Source organism: Pan paniscus, chromosome 7, assembly GCF_029289425.2.
Source record: "Pan paniscus chromosome 7, NHGRI_mPanPan1-v2.0_pri, whole genome shotgun sequence".
In the NCBI taxonomy this organism is placed as follows: domain Eukaryota; kingdom Metazoa; phylum Chordata; class Mammalia; order Primates; family Hominidae; genus Pan; species Pan paniscus.
Window position 1 is genome coordinate 71,710,254 of NC_073256.2, and position 24,032 is coordinate 71,734,285.

General features: G+C 42.1%; 1 protein-coding gene and 1 non-coding gene across 2 annotated transcripts; both read right to left on the reverse strand.

Moving 5' to 3' along the window:
• Window positions 1-20,758: 20,758 nt before the first annotated feature.
• Window positions 20,759-22,581, reverse strand: RPS20 (ribosomal protein S20). The gene is made up of 4 exons (XM_014345926.4): window positions 22,095-22,581; window positions 21,773-21,872; window positions 21,400-21,473; window positions 20,759-20,977 (listed from the first exon to the last, which is right to left on the reverse strand). The coding sequence occupies exons 1-4, from the start codon at window positions 22,095-22,097 to the stop codon at window positions 20,795-20,797; spliced, it is 360 nt and encodes a 119-aa protein (XP_014201412.1). The 5' UTR covers window positions 22,098-22,581; the 3' UTR covers window positions 20,759-20,794.
• LOC112440792 (small nucleolar RNA U54) lies at window positions 21,540-21,606 on the reverse strand. The gene has a single exon (XR_003028802.1). It is a non-coding gene; the product is annotated as a small nucleolar RNA U54 (small nucleolar RNA).
• Window positions 22,582-24,032: the final 1,451 nt, after the last annotated feature.

Below are 24,032 nucleotides of genomic sequence, written 5' to 3' on the forward strand. Positions count from 1 at the left end.
AACAGAAAAGTTATATGGTCCAATTTAAATATTTGAAAGATAATTTTAGCCTCCACTGAAAACACAGAATGAGCCTGGGGATGGGGGCAAGGGTGAAAGCAGGAAGACCAGCAAAGAAGCCATTGCAACAGCCCAGGCAGGAGGCTCTAGAGGAATGGACTAGTAGTTGCGATAATCACAAAGGGACTCCTGTGGGAACGGACAGTTTGCCATTGCAGAATATAAATCCACATTTCAGAATCTCTTGCTAGTTTAAATGTATGTATACAATAATTTGCTGATTTCATTTCAGTTCGAACAAAGTAGATAGAATATCATTTTTGTGTACACAAGCGTTTAAGATATGTGGCTTCTGTGTGTGTTTTTAATAATCATAGTCAAACATGACTTTTTTTTTTTTTTTGAGACAGGGTCTTGCTCTGTTATCCAGGCTGGAGTACAGTGGCATGATCTCGGCTCACTTCAACCTCCGCCTCTGGGGTTCAAGAGATTCTCATGCCTCAGCCTCCGGATTAGCTGGAATTATAGGCGCGTGCCACTACGCCCAGCTAATTTTTGTATATTTAGTAGAGACGGGGTTTCCCCATGTTGTCCAGGCTGGTCTGGAACTCCTGGCCTTGAGTGATCCACCAGCCTGGGCCTCCCAGCAAGACCTCGTCTCGAAAAAAAAAGTCATGGTTGACTAAAAGCACACACAGAATTCACATGTCTTAAACATGTGTGTAGACAAAAATGATATTCTATTGACCTTGTTCAAACTGAAATGAAATCAGTAAATTATTGTATAAATACATTTAAAGTAGTAAGAGATTGTGAAATGTGGATTTATATTCTGCAATGGCAAACTGTCCGTTCCCACAGGAGTCCTTTTGTGATTATTGCAACTACTAGTCCATTCCTCCAGATCCCAAAGTGATGGCATTACAGGCTTGAGCCACCGTGCCCAGCACCTTTTCCTTTTCTTTTTCTTCCCCTTCCCTTCCCTCCGTCAGCAATTCAGCCCCTGCATGTGACCATCCTTACAGGGCAGTAGGGAGCCACAGTGGCCCTGCTGCAGAGTGTCAGAGCCTGAGCTGGGCGAAGTGGGTGTCTGTGGAAGGGGCTCCCAGGTGCAGGGTGCTGGTGTCCCAATGGGTAAAAAGGGTGCCTATATGGGGGAAGGGGACATGGAGTCAGCCCTGAGTGAGGGGCTGGAGCCTGAGTGGTGCTAGAAAGGGGTCCAAGTGGGGCAGTGCCTTGTCATCTCCTAAAGTGTCAAGGCCAGGAAAATCAAAGGCAGGCTGAAGAGCTGTTCTGAGCCAAATGAGACTAAAGAGACCTGTTATGTTAACTCAGCGTGATGCCTGATTCTCATCTGGATCCTTGCACTCTAAAGGCAAGTTGAAGACAATTGGTGAAATTGAATAAGGAGGACTAGGTATGATGTGTCATTGTAATATTCCTAATTTTTATGTTTGCATTAGGGTTGGGATGCAGAATGTATGTTTTTGTAAAAATACATGTTGAAGTGTTTAGGACAATGGAGCATCATGTTAGCAACTTATACAAAATGGCTGAGAAAAATGTTCTGTGTACTGTTCTTTCAGCTTTTATGTAAATTTGAGATTGTTTTGAAAGAAAAATAAAAAGAAGAATCTTTAAAGAACTTGTGCTTGTCAAGATTATTTTCTGGCATTGTGGTAACAACTGTGATAAATCAGGCTCACAGCTTTTATAGCACTGGTTTATGTCTCTTCCCTCTTTTTTTTTTTTTTTTTCTGAGACAGAGTCTTGCTCTGTCTCCCAGGCTGGAGTGCAGTGGTACGATCTCAGCTCACTACAACCTCCACCTCCCAGGTTCAAGTGATTCTCCTGCCTCAGCCTCCTGAGTAGCTGGGATTACAGGCACCTGCCACCATGCCCAGCTAATTTTTGTATTTTTAGTAGAAGCAGGGTTTCACCATGTTGGCCAGGCTGGTCTCGAACCCCAACCTCAGGTGATCCACCCGCCTTGGCCTCCCAAAGTGCTTGGAATACAGGCGTGAGCCACCGCGCCTGGCCTCTTTCTTCAATTTTAGGAGACAAAATACTTTTTGCTCCTGTGAGTTTTCCTTTATTTTCTTTAAAGCAAAGCTTAATGGGATTTTTCTTTGAAAAAGATTCAAGCTCACAGTGTGACTCTTGGAGATGAAAACACTTGAGACTTGATTAATGTACAAAGTGATAAATCTTAAGTGAACAAATAATAAGAAATATATAATTTTAAAACATCTGACAAATCACTTATAGGAAAACAATGCACAGTTCTTTTTTTAATTGCAGTTTTGTTAGATCTATGTCTTTTCATTTTTTAGATCTGTGTCTTATGCTAAATATTTTATTATGGGCTTTTTGTTGAACTTATTTAAATAGGTAGAGTTCTCACTTTCCCCAGGCTTTGGCTGAAATATTGTGAGAATGCAATGATTAATAAATATAAAAGGAAACAGATGTTTGGAATTTATTTCATTGAGTGTTTCTTTGCCAGATTGTTTCTCTTGCTTCTATTAGTTTGATGTATGGTGAATTCATTTCAGTGGCTACCAAGGTGCCTAAGTGTCTTATCAGGGATACACATAGTTATTCAAATAGAGAAAAATTTAGTTTTTATTAACCACCTACTTAACTGCAAAAGCAGTCACCCCAGGTTGATTTCTAAGCAGAAAGAAAAAATGTAAACTTCTTGTGTTCAGGGAATGCTGTACCAGATAGGAGCGAGACAAGAAATTCAAGGCATTGCATTTTCAGATACATTTTGTTTCTAAGTTCAAATTCATTGATTTTCTTCTTTTTTTTTTTTCTTTTTGAGACAGAGTTTTCTTCTTGTCACCCAGGCTGGAGTGCAGTGGTGCGATCTGGGCTCACTGCAACCTCCGGCCTGGGTTCAAGAGATTCTCCTGCCTCAGCCTCCCAAGTAGCTGGGATTATAGGCACGCACCACCATGCCCACCTAATTATTGTATTTTTGCTAGAGATGGGGTTTCGCCACGTTGGCCAGGCTGGTCTCGAACTCCTGACCTCAGGTGATCTACCCGCCTTGGCCTCCCACAGTGCTGTGATTACAGGCGTGAGCCACTGTGCCTGGACTCATTCATTTTCAAATACTTACATAGCTCCTACTCTCTGCCAAGCACCGTCCTAGCTAACATTAAAAATATTAGCTAATTTACTCTTCAAGCAATTCCATGAGGCATTATTTTATAGATGAGAAAACTAAGGTACAAGAGTGTAAGTAACATAGCCAAAGTATCAGCTGAGAAAGAGCAGAGTCAAATTTGAAATCCACATAGTCTGGCTCAGGAGCCTCTACCCTTAAGCACTGTGCTACCCTCCCTCTCTTCATAATGAGAAGGGTCCTTGAGGAGTTATCTACATAAAAGAGACACTTGAGAAACTTTAAGAATCAATTAAATCTCAGCTCAGAATTGCAGACTCAGTAATGATATTTGCTTTCTGTCTGCCTGGAGACCTCACTGAAATTCTTGCAGAGGAAAACCAAGGAACAAAGAGAATGGATACGGACTTGTGATTTCAACAACTTTCTGGAATTCAAAAAGTGGTGGAAGGCCTGCTGAAGGATGAAACAGAATGAAGGAGGCCACACCCAAGAATATGGTCATATTGGGGTGTGGTGGTGGGAACTGCTTTTCCTGGGTCTCTGGCAGCTCTAGGTGGGGATAAGTCTGGTGCAGAATGTAGGATTTTGAAGGAGCCTGAAAAAGGGGCTTACATTAAGACTTAGCAGTGTGTTAATGAAATACCTATGCCAGGTAGCCTCTGCCACAAGCTCCAGCCTCACCAAGGATAAAGGAAGCTGTACCCATTTATAAGTTGAAAAAACCCTGGGAAGAGCTAAGGTCTCAAGTGTGAGGATTGTTGCTCTTTGTTTTAGTATTTTCGTGGTGTCTGTTGTGAGGGATCCCCCCATATCGCTTCCTACAGGTGTACCCGAAAGGGAAGTCCATGCAAATCCTTCAAATGTCAGAGGAGGACATTATAAGAGAAACTGGCATATCTATATAAGGACAGGGAAAATCCAAACCTGTTCCTAGAAAGAAAAATTTAATTTTAATGCTTAATTATAAATAAAAGAAATCCAAGATTCCCAGAAATATAAGGAAAAAAGCAGCATTAGAGAGAAAAGCCAAATGAGACAACTGCCCCCTGAAGAATCAAAGCTAATCCTAAAACAGGCACTTGTTGCTTTTCAAAGTTCTGATAAGCATGAATTTCAATTATAATAGTGTAGTTAAATAATACCAATCCTTCAACAACACATTTCAAACATCAGTTAGCACTGTATATTAATTATGAGTAACTGCATAAAGTACAAATTTCATGGCTAGCTCTTCAGTCCACAAATCACTAAGTAAATAACATACACATAATGATCAGTCATCAATCATGATCACGTCACTTCTTTCAAAGTCTGGTGATTGGTCATCACACAACTGTCATTCAGTTCTCATGGAGACTGCAAAGATAGCAAAGTGTGTAGTTGTATCACCTCCTTATCTCCCAGTGATAAACCCACATAACATTTCACAAAAATGAATGTCAGAACAGGGAACTGGACAACAAAGACAAAAGCATATCAAAGAAACAAAAAGTGATAATGCTGGAAGTGAAATTTAAATCAAATGTAAATGGAGTTTAGAAAAAATAGTTGACGACGAGCATGTGGATACTACTAACATCTGAGAAGTTCCTCTGGCTGTGTAGCCAGAGGAACTTAGTGAAGGCAGATTTATTGACATGAATGAGGAAAGTTGTTGTGATGAAAAGAATGAAAATGCCCCAGAAGAGGCTGGGCACAGTGGCTCACGCCTGTAATCCCAGCACTTTGGGAGGCTGAGGCGGGTGGATCACCTGAGGTCAGGAGTTCGAGACCAGCCTGGCCAACATGGTGAAACCCTGTCTCTACTAAAAAAAAAAAATACAAAAATTAGCCAGGTGTGGTGGCGCATGCCTGTAATCCCAGCTACACAGGAGGCTGAGGCAGGAGAATCGCTTGAACCCAGGAGGCAGAGGTTGCACTGAGCCGAGATCGCAACACTGCACTCCAGCCTGGGCAACAGAGCGAGACTCTGTCTCAAAAAAAAATAAAAAAAGAAAGAAAATTCCCCAGAAGAAGTGACGCCATCAGCAAACTTTATAATAATGAAAATCTAGAAATATTTCATGACATTGAAAGCACAAAGGATAAAATGTTGGAAGCTGATTCAAAGTTAATAGTATGATGGTTCCTCAAGGCATGGAAAAAAATTCTTTTTTTTTTTTTTGAAACAGAGTTTCTTGCTCTTGTTGCCCAGGCTGGAGTGCAATGGCTTGGTCTCGGCTCACTGCAACCTCCGCCTCCTGGTGGATAGGAAGGACCACAGGGAAGGAAGAGGAGGATGTGTTTTCTATCAGCAAAAGGGAAGAAAAAATATTTCTTGGTTATTTGGTCACAGAAAACGATTCTTTTTTTTTTTTTTTTGGAGACGGAGTCTTGCTCTGTCGCCCAGGCTGGTGTGCAGTGGCGCTGTCTCGTCTCACTGCACCCTCTGCCTCCCGGGTTCAAGCAATTATCCCGCCTCAGCCTCCCATGTAGATGGAATTACAGGCACACATCACCATGCCCAGACAATTTTTGTATTTTTAGTAGAGACAGGGTTTCACTGTGTTGGCCAGGCTGGTCTCAAACTCCTGACCTCAGGTGATCCACCCGCCTCGGTCTCCCAAAGTGCTGAGATTACAGGCATGAGCCACCGCACCGAGCCTAAAAAATTCTTATAAGTTATATGATGAGTGAAGAAAGCAAACACTGTTCAAATAACAACTGAATATTTTGAAGAAAGAAATATAATGCTTTAATTCTCAATATTGCTAACGTATTAGATGACAGTGTGTTAAATATTAGTTTTACTTTTTTATTATTTTCCATTTCCCTTTACATTTATAACTCACAGTAAGAGGCTTTTTAATGTTTTCACAAAAATTTTACAGGTCCATAGAACAATAAAAAAATTCCCTATTGATTATTATTATCCTCTTGCATATTCTCAGCTTGTATGGTTCTTTTCTTTTTTTTTTTTTGTTTTTTTGTTTTTGAGACAGAGTTTTGCTCTTGTCACCCAGGCTGGGGTGCAGTGGGGTGATCTCAGCTAATCACAACTTCTCCCTCCTAGGTTCAAGTGATTCTCCTGCCTCAGTTTCCCGAGTAGCTGGGACTACAGGCGAGCACCACCATGCCCGGCTAATTTTTGTATTTTTAGTAGAGACAGGATTTCACTATGTTGGTCAGGCTGGTCTCGAACTTCTGACCTCATGATCCACCTGCCTCAGCCTCCCGAAGTGCTGGGATTACAGGTGTGAGCCACCACGCCCGGCTGTATGGTTATTTTCTTTGGTGTCATACTACTGAGCAAAATGAGGACTGTCTGTATCTATATGCCTTTTTATATGGAAAGAAACTACTAGATTAAAAGAGATTTAAGAAACACGTCAACCTATTTGATCTTGATTCAAACAAGAAGTAAAAATACTCAAGGAAATTTGAACGCCATTGGATATTTCATGATATTAAAAATTGTTGAGGGCCAGGCGTGGTGGCTCATGCCTGTAATCCCAGCACTTTGGGAGGCTGAGGTGGGTGGATAACCTGAGGTCAGGAGTTTGAGATCAGCCTGGCCAACATGGCGAAACCCTGTCTCTATTAAAAATACAAAAATTAGCCGGGCATGGTGGCACACGCCTATAATCCCAGTTACTTGGGAGGCTGAGGCAGGAGAATCGCTTAAACCTGGGAGGCAGAGGTTGCAGTGAGCTAAGATCACACCACTGCACTCCAGCCTAGACACAAAGCGAGACTTCGTCTCGAAAAAAAAAAAAAAAAATGGAATTGTTGACCCCGCACAGTGGCTCATGCCTGTAATCCCAGCACTTTGGGAGGTCACGAAGGGAGGATAGCTTGAGCCCAGGAGTTTGAGACCAGTCTAGGCAACATAATGAGACACCCATCTCTAAAAAAAAAAATTAGCCGGGCATGGTGGCACACGCCTGTGGTCCCAGCTACTCAGGAGGCTAAGGTGAGAGAATCACTTGGGCCTGGGAGGTCAAGGCTGCAATCAGCTGTGATCACACCACTGTACTCCAGCCCAGGAAACAGAGCGAGACCCCCATCTCATTTAGAAAAACAGAAAAAAAAAGAATTTAAGAATTGTTACTGTTAGCTGTTATAATGATATATAATTATGTTTTTAAAAGAGTCATTCGAGCGGGGCGCAGTGGCTCACGCTTGTAATCCCAGCACTTTGGGAGGCCAAGGCAGGTGGATCACTTGAGGACAGGAGTTCAAGAGCAGCCTGGCCAACATGGTGAAACCCCGTCTCTACTAAAAATACAAAACAATTAGCCAGGCATGGTAGCGGGCACCTGTAATCCCAGCTATTCAGGAGGCTGAGACAGGAGAATCGCTCGAACCCAGGAGGCGGAGTTGCAGTGAGCCGAGATCATGCCATTGCAATCCAGCCTGGGCAACAAGAGTGAAACTCCATCTCAAAAGAAAAAAAAAGAGTCATTAGAGTGATAATAGCAAGGTGGCAGAATAGGAAGCCCCAGTCCCGTTTTCCCACGGAGACACCAACTTAACAACAATATGCGGACCAAATTGCCTTTGTGAGAGCTCCAGAAACCAAAGAGGTCGCAGTACTCAGGTGCGTACAAACCAAGACTAACTACATCAAAGTGGGTAGGAAAATGTCTTACATTTTGCCAACCCTAACCCCTCTGCGTTCCCAATGCAACATGGAGTGGAAGAAAACTCACAACTCCCAGCTTCTCCCTGCCAAGGGAAAAAGAAGAGTGAAACATGAGCCCAACATCCTGGCTTTCTGGGGGCCGTCCAACAGACTACTTTCTGCCTTGCTTGACTCAGTGAACTCAGAGCAGAAGACGCATAGTTTGGATGATAGGTTGGGGACCACTGAACAAAGATAAGTGTCACATGAGTTGCTACAGGAAAGCTGCAGTACTGAAGACAGACACCAGAGGGAGTAAGAGATCATGAACTCCTGAGAAAACAGGGGCAAACCTTTTAACTAGAACACTACACACACACACACACACACACACACACACACACACACACACACACACACACAAGCTTTTTAACTAGAACATTACACACACACACCCTCACACCCGTGCCAGGAGCAGTAGCTCATGCCTATAATCCTAACACTTTGGCAGGCCAAGGCAGAAGGATGGCTTGAGCTCAGGAGTTTTGAAACCAGCCTGGGCAACATAGTGAGAACTTGTCTGTACAAATAAAAAATAAATAAAAGAAAATTACACACACAGGCCCAGAGAAAATGGATCCCTGGCCGGGCGTGGTGGCACGTTCCTGTAGTCAAAAATTAGCCGGGTGCGGTGGCGCATGCCTGTAGTCCCAGCTACTCAGCGGTGCTGAGGCAGAAGAATCGCTTGAACCCGGGAGGCAGAGGTTGCAATCAGCCAAGATCATGCCGCTGCACTCTAGCCTGGGCAACAGAGCAAGACTCCATCTCAAAAAAAAAAAAAAAAGAAAGGAAATGCATCCCCAAGAAAGGTTTGAGAAGTCGCCCACCATCTATGTCAGGCTTCTTGTGAAGATCTCCTATATGAAGCCAGTCCATATGGACTGGAAGAGACGATCCCAACAAGATGTCACAAGACATACAAAAGAGGGAAACATGGCTCATACGGTTCGGATGTTTGTCCCCTCCAAATCTCATGTTGAAATGTGATTACCAGTGTTGGAGGTGGGGCCTGATAGGAGGTGACTGAATCATGGCAGTGGATCCCTCATGGATGGTTTAGCACTATACCCTTGGTTATAAGTGATTTCTCACTCTGAATTCACACAACATCTAGATGTTTAAAAGTATGTGGCTCCTCTCCCCTTGTTCTCTTGCTCCCACTTTTGCCATGTGATGTGCCTGCTCCCACTTTGCCTTCCGCCATGATTAAGTTTCCTGAGGCCCTCACCAGAAGCAGATGCTGGAGCCATGCTGGTATAGCCTGCAGAACCATGAGCCAATTAAACTTCTTTGCTTTATAAATTACCCATCCCCAGGTGTTTCTTTACAGCAACACAGAAACAGACCAACACAATGGCCCAATCAAATGAACAAAATAAATCTTCAGCAACCAACTCTAAAGAAGTAGAAAACTATGAATTAACTGATAAACAATTAAAAATAATCATTATAGAGAAGCTCAATTAGCTAAAAGAGAACACAAATAGACAACTAAACAAAGTCAGAAAGACAATGCATGAATAAAATGAGAATATCAATAAAGAAATTAAAACTATTAAAAAGAAAAACACACATTCTGGAGTGGAAAAATAGCTGAACTGAAAAATTCACCAGAGGACAAATATGTAACAAAGTAGAGTTTTCGTAAGTGATTAAAGTTAAGTTGTATCAGTTTAAAATAGATTATTTTAACTTTAAGATGTTTTATATAATCCCCATAGTAACTACAAAGAAAATACTTATAGAAGATACACACAAGGAAAAGAGGAGGGAATCAAAGCATGTCACTACAAAAATTAATGAGGCCGGGCAAGATGGCTCACACCTGTAATCCCAGCACTTTGGGGGACCAAGGTGGGCAGATCACCTGAGGTCAGGAGGTGGAGACCAGCCCAGCTAACATGGTGAAACCCCGTCTCTACTAAAAACAAAAAATTACCTGGGCATGGTGGCGCATGCCTGTAATCCCAGCTACTCTGGAGGCTGAGGCAGGAGAATCACTTGAAGCCAGGAGGCGGAGGTTGCAGTGAGCCGAGATCGCGCCATTGCACTCCAGCTTGGGCAACAAGAGCGAAACTCCATCTCAAAAATAAATAAATAAATAAAAATAAACTAATGAAACATAAAGGAAGGCAGTACAAGAGGAAGAGAAAAAATAGTTACAAGATACACAGAAAACAACAAAATGGCAATAGTAAGTCATTCATTATCAGTAATTAATTTAAATATAAATGAATTAAACTCCCCAATCAAAAGACATAGATTGGTTGAATGAATTAAAAAAAAAAAAACAAGATCCAACTGTATGCTTTCTATAAGAGATTCACTTTAGATCTAGGATGCACATAGGCTGAAAGTGAAAAAATGGAAAAAGTTATTCCATGCAAATGGTAACCAAAAGAGAGCAGAGGTGGCCATTCTACTGTCAGACGAAGTAGACTAAGTCAACCAGACAGAAGATCAATAAGGAAACAAGACTTGAACATTATAGACCAATTAGTCCTGATAGACATATAGAGAACACGCCATCCAACAACAGCAGAATACACATTCTTCTCAAGTGCAGAGATCATTCTCCAGAATAAATCACAGGTTAGGCCACAGAACAAGTCTTAACAAATTTAAGAAGACTGAAATCATACAAAGTATCGTTTCCAACCACGATAGAATGAAACTAGAAATCAGTAGCAGAAGGAAAACGGAAAATCCACACACATGTGGCAATTAAAGAGCAAACTATTAAACAACCAATGAGTCAAAGAAGAAACCACAAGAGGCCGGGCACAGTGGCTCACGCCTGTAATCCCAGGACTTTGGGAGGCCGAGGCCTGTGGATGACCTGAAATCAGGAGTTCGAGACCAGCCTTGCCAACATGGTGAAACCCCATTTCTAAGCCAGGCACGGTGGCTCACGCCTGTGATCCCAGCACTTTGGAGGCTGAGGCAGGCAGATCACTTGAGGTCAGGAGTTCGAGGCCAGCCCGGCTAACATGGTGAAACCCCGTCTGTATTAAAAATACAAAAAATCAGCCGGGTGTGGTGGCAGGAACCTGTAATCCCAGCTACTCGGGAGGCTGAGGCTGGAGAATTGCTTGAACCTGGGAGGCGGAGGTTGTAGTGAGACAAGATTGTGCCACTGCACTCCAGCCTGGGCAACAGAGTGAGACTCTGTCTCAAAAAAAAAGAGAAAGAAAAAGAAAAAAATAAATCACAAGAGAAATTAGAAAATATCTTGAGACAAATGAAAATGAAAATACAATATATCAAAACTTATGGAATGCGGTGAAAGCATTACCAAGAAGGAAGATTATAGCTGTAAATGCTTACATTAAAAAAGAAGAAATAGGCCAGGTGTGATGCCTCATGCCTGTACTCCCAGATCTTTGGGAGGCTGAGGTAGGAGGATTGATTAAAACCAGGAGTTCAAGACTAGCCTGGACAACATAGTGAGAACCCATCTCTACAAAAAATAATAAATAAAAAATAGCTGGACATAGTGGCCCTGTAGTTACAGTTGCTAAGGAGGCTGAGGTAGGAAGATTGCTTGAGCCCAGGAGTCGAGGTTGCAGTGAACTGTGACCCTTCCACTGCACTCCAGCTGGGGTGACAGAGCCATACTGTATCTCTAAGAAAAAAGAAGAGGAAATAGCTAAAAGAAACAACCTAATTTTATACCTCAAGAAACCTCTAATTTTATACCTCAAGAAACGCTTTTTATTATTATTGTTCTTATTTTTTTATTTTTTTTTTGAGACGGAGTCTTGCTCTGTCGCCCAGGCTGGAGTGCAGTGGCGTGATCTCGGCTCACTGCAAGCTCCGCCTCCCGGGTTCAAGCGATTCTCCCGCCTCAGCCTCCTGAGAAGCTGGGACTACAGGCGTCCGCCACCATGCCCGGCTAATTTTTTTGTATTTTTAGTAGAGATGGGGTTTCACCGTGTGTTAGCCAGGATGGTCTCAATTTCCTGACCTCATGATCCACCCACCTCGGCCTCCCAAAGTGCTGGAATTACAGGCGTGAGCCACTGCGCCCTGCAAGAAACCCTTTTAAACCTCAAGAAAAAGGAGAAAAAATGAAACCCGAAGTTAGCAAAAAAAAAGGAGGAAAATAACTAAGATTAGAACAGAGATATAAATGGAATTTAAAAATGAAACTAAGAGTTGGTTTTTTGAAAAGGTCAAAAAATTGGCAAACTCTGAGCTAGATTAACCAAGAAAAAAGAGAGAAGATAACTAAAATTAGAAATGCCATATGGGACATTATAAATGATGCTACAGAAATTAAAAGGATTAACAAGAATACAATGAACAATTATACACCAGCAAATTGGGTAATCTAGAAGAAATGGATAAATTCCTAGAAATATACAGCATACCAGAACTAATTCATGAAGAAATAAAAAACCCAAACAGACCTATGACTAGTAAGGATTTAATCAGCAACCAAAATACCTCCCAACAAAGAAAACCCCAGGACCACAGACCTTCACAGGTGAATTCTACAAAACATTTTAAGAAGAATTAAGATTTAAAAAAATTCAATAAACTAGGATAGAAGGAAATTACCTCAATGTAATACAAGCTATATATGAAAAGCTTACAGCTAATATTACACTCAATAGTAAACAATTGAAAGCTGTTCCTCTAAGATGAGGAACAAGGCAAGGATGGCTCACTCTTGCAACTTCTATTTAACATAGCAGTGGAAGTCCTAGAGCAATTACACAAGAAAGAGAAATAAAATACATCCAAACTGAAAGGAAAGAAGTATTTATTCACAGATGACACGGTATTATATCACAAAAGATTGAAAACTAATGAACAAATTCAGCAAAATTGCAGCACACAAAATTAATACAAATATCAGGTGCATTTCTATACACTAACAGTAAATAATCTGGCAAGTAAACTAAGAAAACAATCCAATTTTCTTGTCTTTTTTTGTTTTTGTTTTTGAGATGGAGTCTTACTCTGTCGCCCAGACTGGAGTGCAATGGCATGATCTCGGCTCACTGCAATCTCTGCCTTTAGGGTTCAAGCAATTCCCTGCCTCAGCCTCGTGAATAGCTGGGATTGCAGGTGCCTGCCACCGTGCCCGTCTAATTTTTTTGTATTTTTTAGTAGAGACGGGGTTTCACCATCTTGGCCAGGTTGGTATTGAACTCCTGACCTCTTGATCCACTCATCTCGGACTCCCAAAGTGCTGGGATCACAGGGTGTGAGCCACCGCTCCTGGCAACAATCCAATTTTCAATAGCACCAAAAAGAGTAAAATGCGTAGGAATAAACTTAACCAAGGAGGTGAAAGAATTATACACTGAAAACCACAAAATATTGCTAAAAGAAATAAAAGAAGATTCAAATAAATGTAAAGACATCCTATGTTTATGGATTAGAATACTGAATATTGTTAAGATGTCAATACTACCCAAAGAGGTCTATCTACAGATTCAACACAATACCTATCAAAATACCAATGGCATTTTTGCAGAAATAGAAAAATGTATCTGTAAATTCATGTGGACTCTCAAGGGATAACAAATAGCCAAAACAGTTTTGAAAAAGAATAGGATTGGAGGACTCACACTTCTGATTTCAAAACATATTATAAAGTCACAATAATTAAAGCTCTGGTAGGTGGCATGAGCATAACAACAAACAGGCCAATGGAATAAGATAGAGAGTCCAGGAATAAATTATTGTGTATGTGGTAAAATTGTCTTTAGCAGGGGTTCCAAGTCCACTGAATGGAGAAAGAACAGTCTCTTCAACAAATAGTGTTGGGAAAACTAGATATCTACAGGCAAAAGCCATAAAGTGGAACCCTTACATGATACACAAAAATTATGCTTACCTTACACAATATACAAAAATAAACTCAAAATGGATTAAAAACTGAACTGTAAGACCTAAAACTATCAAACTTCTAGAAGAAAACATAGAGGAAAGGCTTTATGACATGGGATTTGGCAATGATTTGTTAGATATGATGCCAAAAACATAGGCAATGAAATCAAAGATTTCAAAGTTTGATGTGATTACATTACATCAAACTTTAAAGCTTTTGTCCATGAAAGTACATAGCTGAGAGAGTGAAAAGGCAACCTACAAAATGAACGAAAATACTTGCAAATCATCTACCTAATAAGGGGTTAATATCCAGAAAATATAAATAACTCATACAACTCACAAAAACAAAAATAACTCACTTCAAAAAAATGGGCAAACAGCCAGGCGCAGTGGCTCACGCCTGTAATCTCAGCACTTTGGGAGGCCAAGGTGGGTGGATCACCCAAGGTCAGGAGTTTGAGACCAGCCTGGCCAACATGGTGAAACCCTGTCTCTACTAAAAATACAAAAAATTAGCTGGGTGTGGTGGTGCCTGCCTGTAATCCTAGCTATTCGGGAGGCTGAGGCAGGAGAATCGCTTGAACACGGGAGGTGGAGGTTGCAGTGAGCCGAGATCACGCCATGGCACTCCAGCCTTAGCAACAAGAACGAACCTCCGTCTCAAAAAAAAGGAAAAAAAAAAAAAGGGCAAAGGACTTGAATAGGCAGTTCTATAAAGAAGGTATAGAAATGACCAATAAGCTGGCCAAAAGCGGTGGCTCACGCCTTTAATCCTAGCACTTTGGGAGGCCAAGGTAGGCAGATCATGAGGTCAGGAATTCAAGACCAGCCTGGGCAACATGGTGAAATCCTGTCTCTACTAAAAATACAAAAATTAGCTGGGCGTGGTGGCATGCGCCTGTAATCCCAGCTACGTGGGAGGCTGAGGCAGGAGAATTGCTTGAACCCGGGAGGCAGAGGTTGCAGTCAGCCAACATCGTGCCACTGCATTCCAGCCTGGGTGACAGAGTAAGATTCTGTCTCAAAAAAAAAAAAAAAAAAAAAAGAAATGGCCAACAAGCATATAAAAAAATGTTCAACTTCATTAATCATTACAGAAGTACAAATCAAAACCACAATGAGATATCACTTCACACCCATTAGGATGGTTACCATAAAAAAAAAATGAAGTGTTGGTGAGGATTTGGAGAAACTGGATCCCCTGATGGGAATGCAAAATGGTGCAACAGTATCGAGATTCCTTAAACAATTTAAAATAGAAATACCATATGATCCAGCAATCTCACTTGGTATATATCCAAAATAATTCAAGGCAAAATCTCAAAGACATATTTGCATACTCATGTTTATTATAGCATTATTCACAATAGCCAAGAGGTGGGAACAATCTAAATGTCCAACAGATGAATGAATTTTTAAAAAGTGGTATATATACATACATTGAGATATTATTCAGCCTTAAAAAAGAAGAAAAATCATGGCCGGGCGCGGTGGTTCACGCCTGTAATCCCAGCACTTTGGGAGGCCGAGACGAGCGAATCACGAGGTCAGGAGATGGAGACCATCCTCATTAACATGGTGAAACTCTGTCTCTACTAAAAATACAAAAAAATTAGCCGGGTGAAGTGGTGGGTGCCTGTAGTCCCAGCTACTCAGGAGGCTGAGGCAGGAGAATGGCATGAACCCGGGAGGCGGAGCTTGCAGTGAGCCCAGATCGCGCCACTGCACTCCAGCCTGGGCGACAGAGCGAGACTCCGTCTGAAAAAAAAAAAAAAGGGAAAAATCCTGCCACATGATATGGCATGGGTCAAACTTGAAGACATTAAGCTAAATAAAATGTCAGTCACAAAAAGACAAATATTATATGATTCCACTCACATGAAGTATCAAGTAATCAAACTCACAGTAAAAGAAAGTAAAATTGTGGTTGCCAATGGTTCAGGGTTAAAAAAAAGGGAGTTAGTGTTTAATGGGTAAGAGGTTCAGTTTCGCAAGACAAAAGATTTCTGGATATTTGTTGCACAACAGTATGAGTATAATTAATGCTACAGAACTGTTAAAAAAGAGTCTCTTTCAGATTTAGATACTAGAAAATGTATGAGTAAAATACGATGTCTGAAATTTGCTTTCAAATAATCTGAAGGCTGGTTGGGGAAGTTGTTGGAGTCATACATGAAATAAAACTGGTATTAGTTGACAATCCTTAAAACTGAGTGGGTTTATTATACCATTCTCTCTCTACTTTTGTGTATGTTTGAAATTTTCCATCATAAAGGAGTTTTTAAAAACCCAACATTATCAAAATGAAAAATAATCAATACAAGTGCTGGATAAGAAAGTCAAGGAAATACCACAGAATGTATAATTTAGAAGATTTGCTGAGGTGTGTGTATCACCTGAGCTCAGGAATTCGAGACTAGCCTGGCCAAAATGGCATAACCCCATCTCTACATAAAATACAAAAATCAGCTGGGAACACTGGTGCACACCTGTAATCTCAGCTACTCAGGAGGCTGAGACACGAGAATCACTTGAACCCAGGAGGCAGAGGTTGCAGTGAGCTGAGATCACGCCATTGCACTCCAGCCTGGGTGACAGAGAAAGACTCTAAAAAAAAAAAAAAAAAAAAATTAAGAGAAGTTATGAAAAAAAGGTAAGACACACACAAGACCTTCAGAAGGTCATGCAATCAATAGGAGTCCCAGAAAGAAAAGAGACAAATGGAGGGTAGGGCTAAAATAATGAGCGATTTTTTTTTTTGTATACCAGATATATGATATTGTACTGACTCCTGGGAGGAATACAAATCTGCACAGTTGCTTGAAAGCATCAATTTGACAGTGTTTCTTAAAATTAAAAATTTCCATATTCTCTTGGTGAAAATATCTTTTTTTTTTTTTTTTTTTTTGAGACAGAGTCTCAGTCTGTCGCCCAGGCTGGAAACCCTTGCCTCCCGGGTTCAAGTGATTCTCATGCCTCAGCCTCCCAAGTGGCTGGGACCACAGGCACGCACTGCCATGCCCAGCTAATTTTGCATTTTTAGCAGAGACAGGGTTTCACCATGTTGGTCAGGCTGGTCTCAAACTCCTGACCTCAGATGATCCATGGGGTGAGTTCAAGTTAATGAAGAAGGATATGCACAATATGTAAGGCAAAAATAAGTAAATAAATAGCAGTTTACAGAACAAAAGGTATAGAAGGATTTGGTTCTCTAAGAGTTTAATTTCTATGAAAGTGAAATATGCTATTATTCCTAGGTTAAAGGAAATAAGGATTGATTTTGCGCCTCTGACTTACTTTTTCCTTTATTTATTTATTTTTTTTGAGACTGAGTTTAGCTCTATTGCCCAGACTGGAGTGCAGTGGACTCGATCCACTGCACTTGGCAATCTCGGCTCCACGGCACTCAATCCACTATACGCGACAATCTCAACTCCCTGCAACCTCCGCCTCCCAGGTTCAAGAGATTCTCCTGCTTCAGCATCCCAAGTAGCTGGGATTACAGGAGCGTGCCACCACGCCTGGCTAATTTTTGTATTTTTAGTAGAGGCAGGGTTTCACTGTGTTGGCCAGGCTGGTCTTGAACTCCTGACCTCAGGTGATCCGCCCACCTTGGCCTCCCAAAGTGCTGAGATTACAGGTGTGAGCCACCCCGCCCAGCCATAGTTCCTCTTACTTTCAAAAGATAAATTTTCATTTGCATCCACTGAAGTACAATTAAACAAAAAAAGAATACACTTCAGCTTTGGCTGTTTCTCCACTTATACCTGCTTGGTCACTTTTTTGGCGGAGGAGAATGCAGTTAAAAAGGACATGTCCCCGGGGATTCGAATACACTTCTCAAAGTGTACTGCTGGCCCTCCGTATCCATGGGTTCTGTATCTGTAGATTCGATCAACTGTAGATCAAAAGTATTCAGAAAAAAAATGGTCTCTACTGCACATGTATAGACATTCTTTTTCTTGTCATTATTCCCTGAATACAGCATAACTACTTACATACCATTTACATTGTATTAGGTATTACAAGTAATCTAGAGATGACAAATTATACAGGATGCCATAGATTATATGCAAATACTATGCCATTTTATATCAGGGACTTGAACTTCCTCAATTTTGGTATTCAAGAGAGGTACTGAACTGATCCCCCACAGATACTTAGGAAACACTGTAATTCAATGCAGTATCGTGGGCCAGCTAGAGCACATCCTGTATCAGTGAGAGAAATCTATTCCCTTAACAAGTTAGTCTTGGTTTCTTTGGAAAATGTCTCCCAGAGACAGTGAACACCCATATATGCATTTGAGATAGATACTATTAGTATCCTCATTTGGCACATAACTGAGGCTCAAAGTCAAGTAACTTGATCGTCTCCATAACCAAGTAACTAATTTTGGAGCCATCTGTCTTGACTGCATGGCTAGAGATTCTACTTCTGTACTCTTGCCTGTTCATTTTACATCCAGAGCATACACACAGGCACTCTACGGATGTCATGTGAAGAAATCTAATCCAGTCTGGGTATAGTGGCTCTTGCCTATAACCCTAGCACTATGGGAGGCCGAGGAGGGTGGATCGCCTGAGCATAGGAGTTTGAGACCAGCCTGGGCAACATGGCAAGACCCCATCTCCACAAAAAAAGCCAGGCCAAGCGTCAAGGTGTGAGCCTGTAGTCCCAGCTACTTGAGGTTGAGGCAGGAGGATCGGTTGAGCCAGGGAGTTCAAGGCTGCAGCGAGCCATGTTCGCACGACTGCACTCCAACCTGGGTGACACAGCGAGACTGTTTCCATTTAAATTCAAAAAAAAAAAAAAAAATTCTGACCCAGCAATGAACAGCCATGGTGGTTTCTGTTCCCTTGGTTATTGCTAGCTTACATTTCTACACCAGAAGCAGTGCTCTGCAAATCCAAATAGAGTTAAGCACTAGAGAGATATCCTATTTTCAACCTTCCTTTAACTCCCATCCATACAAGATGGCCTGTTAACTTGCATAGAATTATTGGCATCATTACCACTATTTAATCTATCCTGAATTCCCTATATTCAAAGGCCCTGCAGTTTTATTTCCATGCAGGTATTTTTAAGTGTTTGAGAAATTGAAGATAACAGCAGTTTCAAATTATTTAGTGCTATTTTAGCTGTAATACAGGTTCTCAATTACGTATAGCTTTAATCCAACACTTTCACCATTGTGAAAAAACACAACTGCTCATGTTCACAATTCCGTGAAAGCCATGAAGCTGTCCTTCCACTATTTTCTGATTTACTGAAGTGTATTTTTCACAGTATATGTTCTCTGGTCTTTAGTGACATTTTTTTCAGAATTTCATTTCCTCAGTCAGTTCTCAAGACATGTGTGCTCTAAAGACTGCTAGCTGCACTAAAAGTTCATAGGTATTTGTCTGGGGGCCACGTATTGATAGGTATTCCATTTTTAAATGGTCTTATTAACTGATAGCTAAACAGCTCCCAAAGATCAACTGTTTGGTTTAAATTTAGCAATGTGGCATAATTCATTCCAGACTCAGTTCCATTCAAATCCTTGATGTTAACTGGGTTTGTCTTGAGATCTGAAGTAGACTCAGAAGGAATTGGATGTTGGGTAACAGCAGTAGGGGAGGGGCAAGGGGTGACTCCAGTTTGAACTGTGAGACTTCAGTAGACAATGGATTCAGACTAGGAACACATGACAGAGCTTCTGGGAGGAAAGATTTCATTTTAGACACATTAGCTTTTTAGCTGTGGGTTGCAGGTGCCTAGCATGCAGTTGGTTGTATACAGAAATCTCAACTGAAGGTCAATTTGAAAAGATAGCAGAGTTCGGCGTGAAAGCCTAGGCCCAAATCCAAAAAGAAAAAACTTGAATTACCCAACTTTGATCCTATTAAAAATCTCAAAAATTTTCTGAAGGCAATCTTAACAATTTGTAGATGTTCCATTTTTCCAAAATAAATCTATAGAAACTTTCCCCAGTAAGTTTAGCAAACCTGTAAGGGTATCTATCTGATTTTAAATTCTAGGCTGGGTACAGTGACTCACTCCTGTAACACCAGCACTTTAGGAGGCTAACACAGGCTGATGGTTTGAGTCTTCAGAGTTCCAGACCAGCCTGGGCAACATGGCAAAACCTCACCTCTACAAAAAACAATTAGCTGGGCATGGTAGCCACATGCTTGTTAAGTCCCAGCTACTAGGCAGTTCGAGGTGGATTGCATGAGCCCAGGTCAAGGCTGCAGTGATCACACCACTGCACTCCAGCCTGGACTGCAGAGACCCTGTCTAAAACACTGAAAATATAAGTATTTTTAAAAAATGTAAAAGTGAAAATGTGCCAGGCATGGTGGCTCATGCCTGTAATCCCAGCACTTTGGGAGGCTGAGGCAGGTGGATCACCTGAGGTTAGGAGTTTGAGACCAGCCTGACCAACAGGACAAAACCCCGTCTCTACTATAAAATAAAAAATTAACCAGGCTTGGTCGCAGGCACTTGTAATCCCAACTACTTGGGAGGCTGAGGCAGGAGAATTGCTTGAACCTGGGAGGCAGAGGTTGCAGTGAGCCAAGAACACACCATTGCACTCCAGCCTGGGCCACAGAGCAAAACGCCGTCCCCACCCCCCCAAAAAAGTGAAAATTTTATATTTAAAATATAAAACACTGAAAATATAAGTATTTTAAAACTAAGTTTTAGTTCCTAAAACCCTAAAACTTAGTTTTAGTCCTGCCTCTGCCACTTAATCCTTTTTTAAGGACGTTAAACTTGGTTAATTTAAAAATATTAGTTACTAGTTTTTTAACACATGCCTACTAGCGCACTAGGTTCTCAACCATGGGTGTGCATTACAAACACCCCAGAAACCTTAACACCCCATACCAATCAGAATTTATCTAGAGTATGCCAGTTATAAACTGCCAGTGTCCAATAAAACCGGTCAGGTCTCACATATTATGTAGTTAACGGAATCCAGTTTTCAAATGACTCAAACGACAACGAAAACAGGAATAGACCACTCTAAGATACCCATATATTCCACCTGAAAAGTGGAAGTCTCATAGTACACCTTTATATTCCTAAAATCTGCCAGTATTCTGAATAAAAACCAACAGAAGTTAACAACTGGTCATCAATTTATTAAAATAGTTGACTTAAGCATCTGCAATGGTGACTTCCACCTCAACTCCTGGCTCAATACTGATGGAAGTAATCTGCTTAACAATCTCAGAAGGACTGTGCAAGTCAATGAGTCGCTTGTGAATTCTCATCTGGAAACGATCCCACGTCTTAGAACCTTCACCACAAGGAGTTTTTCTTGTAGTGATTCTCAAAGTCTGTAACAAAAGACAAAGGAAACCAAGTGTTTATCGTTTTATAATTATCCCTAGAACATCTGGAAAATCATTACTTTTAATCATTTCATTAGTTTCCCTTTGGTATGATTCCAATTTACACTAATAGATTTTCAGGTACCATGGGTTGAAAATGCCAGGTCTGTTTTCACTGTGCTAGGACACCACCCTTAGAGCTTGCGCCTGTTAAGCACCAAAGCACACCAAGAACACAGCAACAATAATTCAACAATCATATCTAAACATTAGCTACTTACTAGGAACCGCAATCTACCACCGATTTCTATGTGCGTTTGTAGACAGCATCAGGGTTAACAATTTTGGCAGCCAAACTCCTTAAAGAACCTGAATTTATGCAATATCCGGAAGCAACTCCTACTTCCTGCCCCTCCGATTTACTTTACCTTGGTAGGCATTCGAACTGGTCCTTTCACTTTGAGATTCTTTTCTTTTGCGCCTCTTATCAAGTCAGCACACACTATAGGAAATAAAAGACCTCTCAGTATAATCGAAACAATTAAAATCGGCTTAAGGCCTTCACTTCTGCTGGCTCAGAATAGCGTATAAAATTATCACCGTTACTCAACACAATAGGTACCTCCTCATCGCCAGCTGTATGACAGTAAAAGCAATTTTAGGCCATGCTTTACTTTTTTAAGTAACTTGTCACTTTAGTTCTTGGAGTCCACCTTCTACACTAACATTAACGAGTAAAGCTCGTCGCTTTTTGTCCAATTCCCCCTCCCCCCCGCCCCACCGCATAACGAATGCACTGACCCTTTTCCAAGGATTTTACGTTGCGGCTTGTTAGGGTGATTCGAATTCGGTGAATTGCCACCTCCGGCTCCACGGGTGTTTTTCCGGTATCCTTAAAAGCCTATTATTAGATACATGAGAAAGAACAGTAAGCCAAAAATGGTCAGCCACTTCTGGAGAAAGGCAACTTCCGGAAGCTTCCCGCGTTTCCCCACCATTTCAGGAGCGCCTTTCCGCCCCTACACGCCCCGGCATCTGCCCTACAGGAGCACAAACTCGAAACCGGCGTCCCCCCGGCGCCCGAGCCCTGCGTTGCGCCGCCCGCCGCCGACTGCCGCCTCACCATGGCTGCTGCGCGCGGGCTTCCTGACCGACTTGTTCCTCGGCGAGAGCGAACAGCGGTGAGTCAGGAGCAGGAGCGTGCGGACCAAAAATCCTCAGCCCCTACGACCGCGTCTTCCTCAAAAAAGAAAGGGGTGGGACCTGAGCAACGCTTATATAGCCCGCTTGCATCCGGGTCCCACACGCCCCGGAACAGGAAATATCCCGGGCCCTAGAGGCGGTCGCACAAGGGCGAGCTGGCGCACTAGTGGAGTTGGCGGGAAAGGCACGGCTGCGGGCGCCCCCTGTCCGCACGGAGGAGCCGAAGTCCCGCAGGGTGGGGTCCCCGCCTGCGCCGAGAGGGCCAGCTGGTCGAGAGAACAGCGGAGACGGAAACCTGAGAAACTCCTCTGTCTGGTGCACCTAACCCTCTTCCTCATAAAGTGCACACGAACTCTGGTTTTTCCGTTGCAAATTTTGCTTTCTACATAGACCATACCACTCGTTGCTCTCTGAGGATGAGGTAACTTCTCTGAGTTTAGCTGACATGAGCATTGGCAGAAATGCTTCTCGTAATCTGGACAACTTACGTTAGAATTAGTAAGCAGTTATTTTTCATAGCCTGAAACGTCCTGTTGTGATATTTCATCTCCTGGCTTCCCAGTCCAGCAGAAGTATCTACATCTATTTCTGGAAAGGACCTGAACTTGGCTTCTCGTCCTTCTGGAAAGTGAGGCGAAAATGCCAGGCTGCGCAGCTATCCTGAGGCCCGGCCTGGAACCTGGCTAGCCACCCAATCCTGATACCTCATCTCCTTTCTGTTGGATAAAGTCATTGGATAAGATCCCCCAGGGTCTTCTTAATACTGAACATCTGTTCATAATCACATAAGTGACCAAGTATAGTGGAAAACCCGAATGGTCAACTGAGCTGAGCAGTGGGAGAGAGCGCAGGGTGAGCTCACCTACACCTGAGCAAGAAGCCGGGGCTAAATACGTGGAAATCACTGAGATGGATTTTGATACAGGGCAGAAAGAAGAGTAAAATCATCTCATATTACTTTCCACCTGAAGCTCTGAGCCGAAAGAGTTATTTGCTCAAACACTCTGAAATGGGGAGGGACAGAGCTCTGACCCCTCCGTCCAGGCCTGTTTTTTTTTTTTTTTTTTTTTTTTTTTTTTTTTTTGTGAGACGGAGTTTCATTCTTGTTGCCCAGGCTAGAGTGCCATGGCGCGATCTTGGCTCACCGCAAACTCCGCCTCCTGGGTTCAAGCGATTCTCCTGCCTCAGCCTCCGGAGTAGCTGGGATTACAGGCATGCGCCACCATGCCCGGCTAATTTTTTTTTTTTTTTTTTTTTTAGTAGAGACGGGGTTTCTCCATGTTGATCATGCTGGTCTCAAACTCCAGATCTCAGGCCCGCCTCGGCCTCCCAAAGTGCTGGGATTACAGGCGTGAGCCACCGCGCTCGCCCCATCAGGACTCTTTCTTGAGGTTTTGTCTTCTGTTCCTTGGTAGGAAATTATGTTTGAAACTTTAATCAAATAATAGCATTGTCTTATTTGGTGATAATTGGAACATAACTAATAACTGGGTTTCTTTGGCTCACGATACGTATGAGGTTTTTTGCTGCCATTTTAACAATTATTTTAAATTTTCAAATTTGGATGTTTTCCAGTTCAGTTTTTTGGGTTTTTTGTTTGTTTTTTGAGATGGAGTCTCGCTCTGTCGCCGAGGCTGGATGCAGTGGCACGATTTTGGCTCCCTGCAACCTCCACCTCCTGGGTTCAAGCAATTCTCCTGCCTCAGCCTCCCGAGTAGCTGGGACCACAGGCACGTGGCACCGCTCTCAGCTAATTTTTTGTGTTTTTACTAGAGACGGTGTTTCACCGTGTTAGCCAGGATGGTCTCAATCTCCTGAACTCGCGATCTGCCCGCCTTGGCCTCCCAAAGTGCTGGGA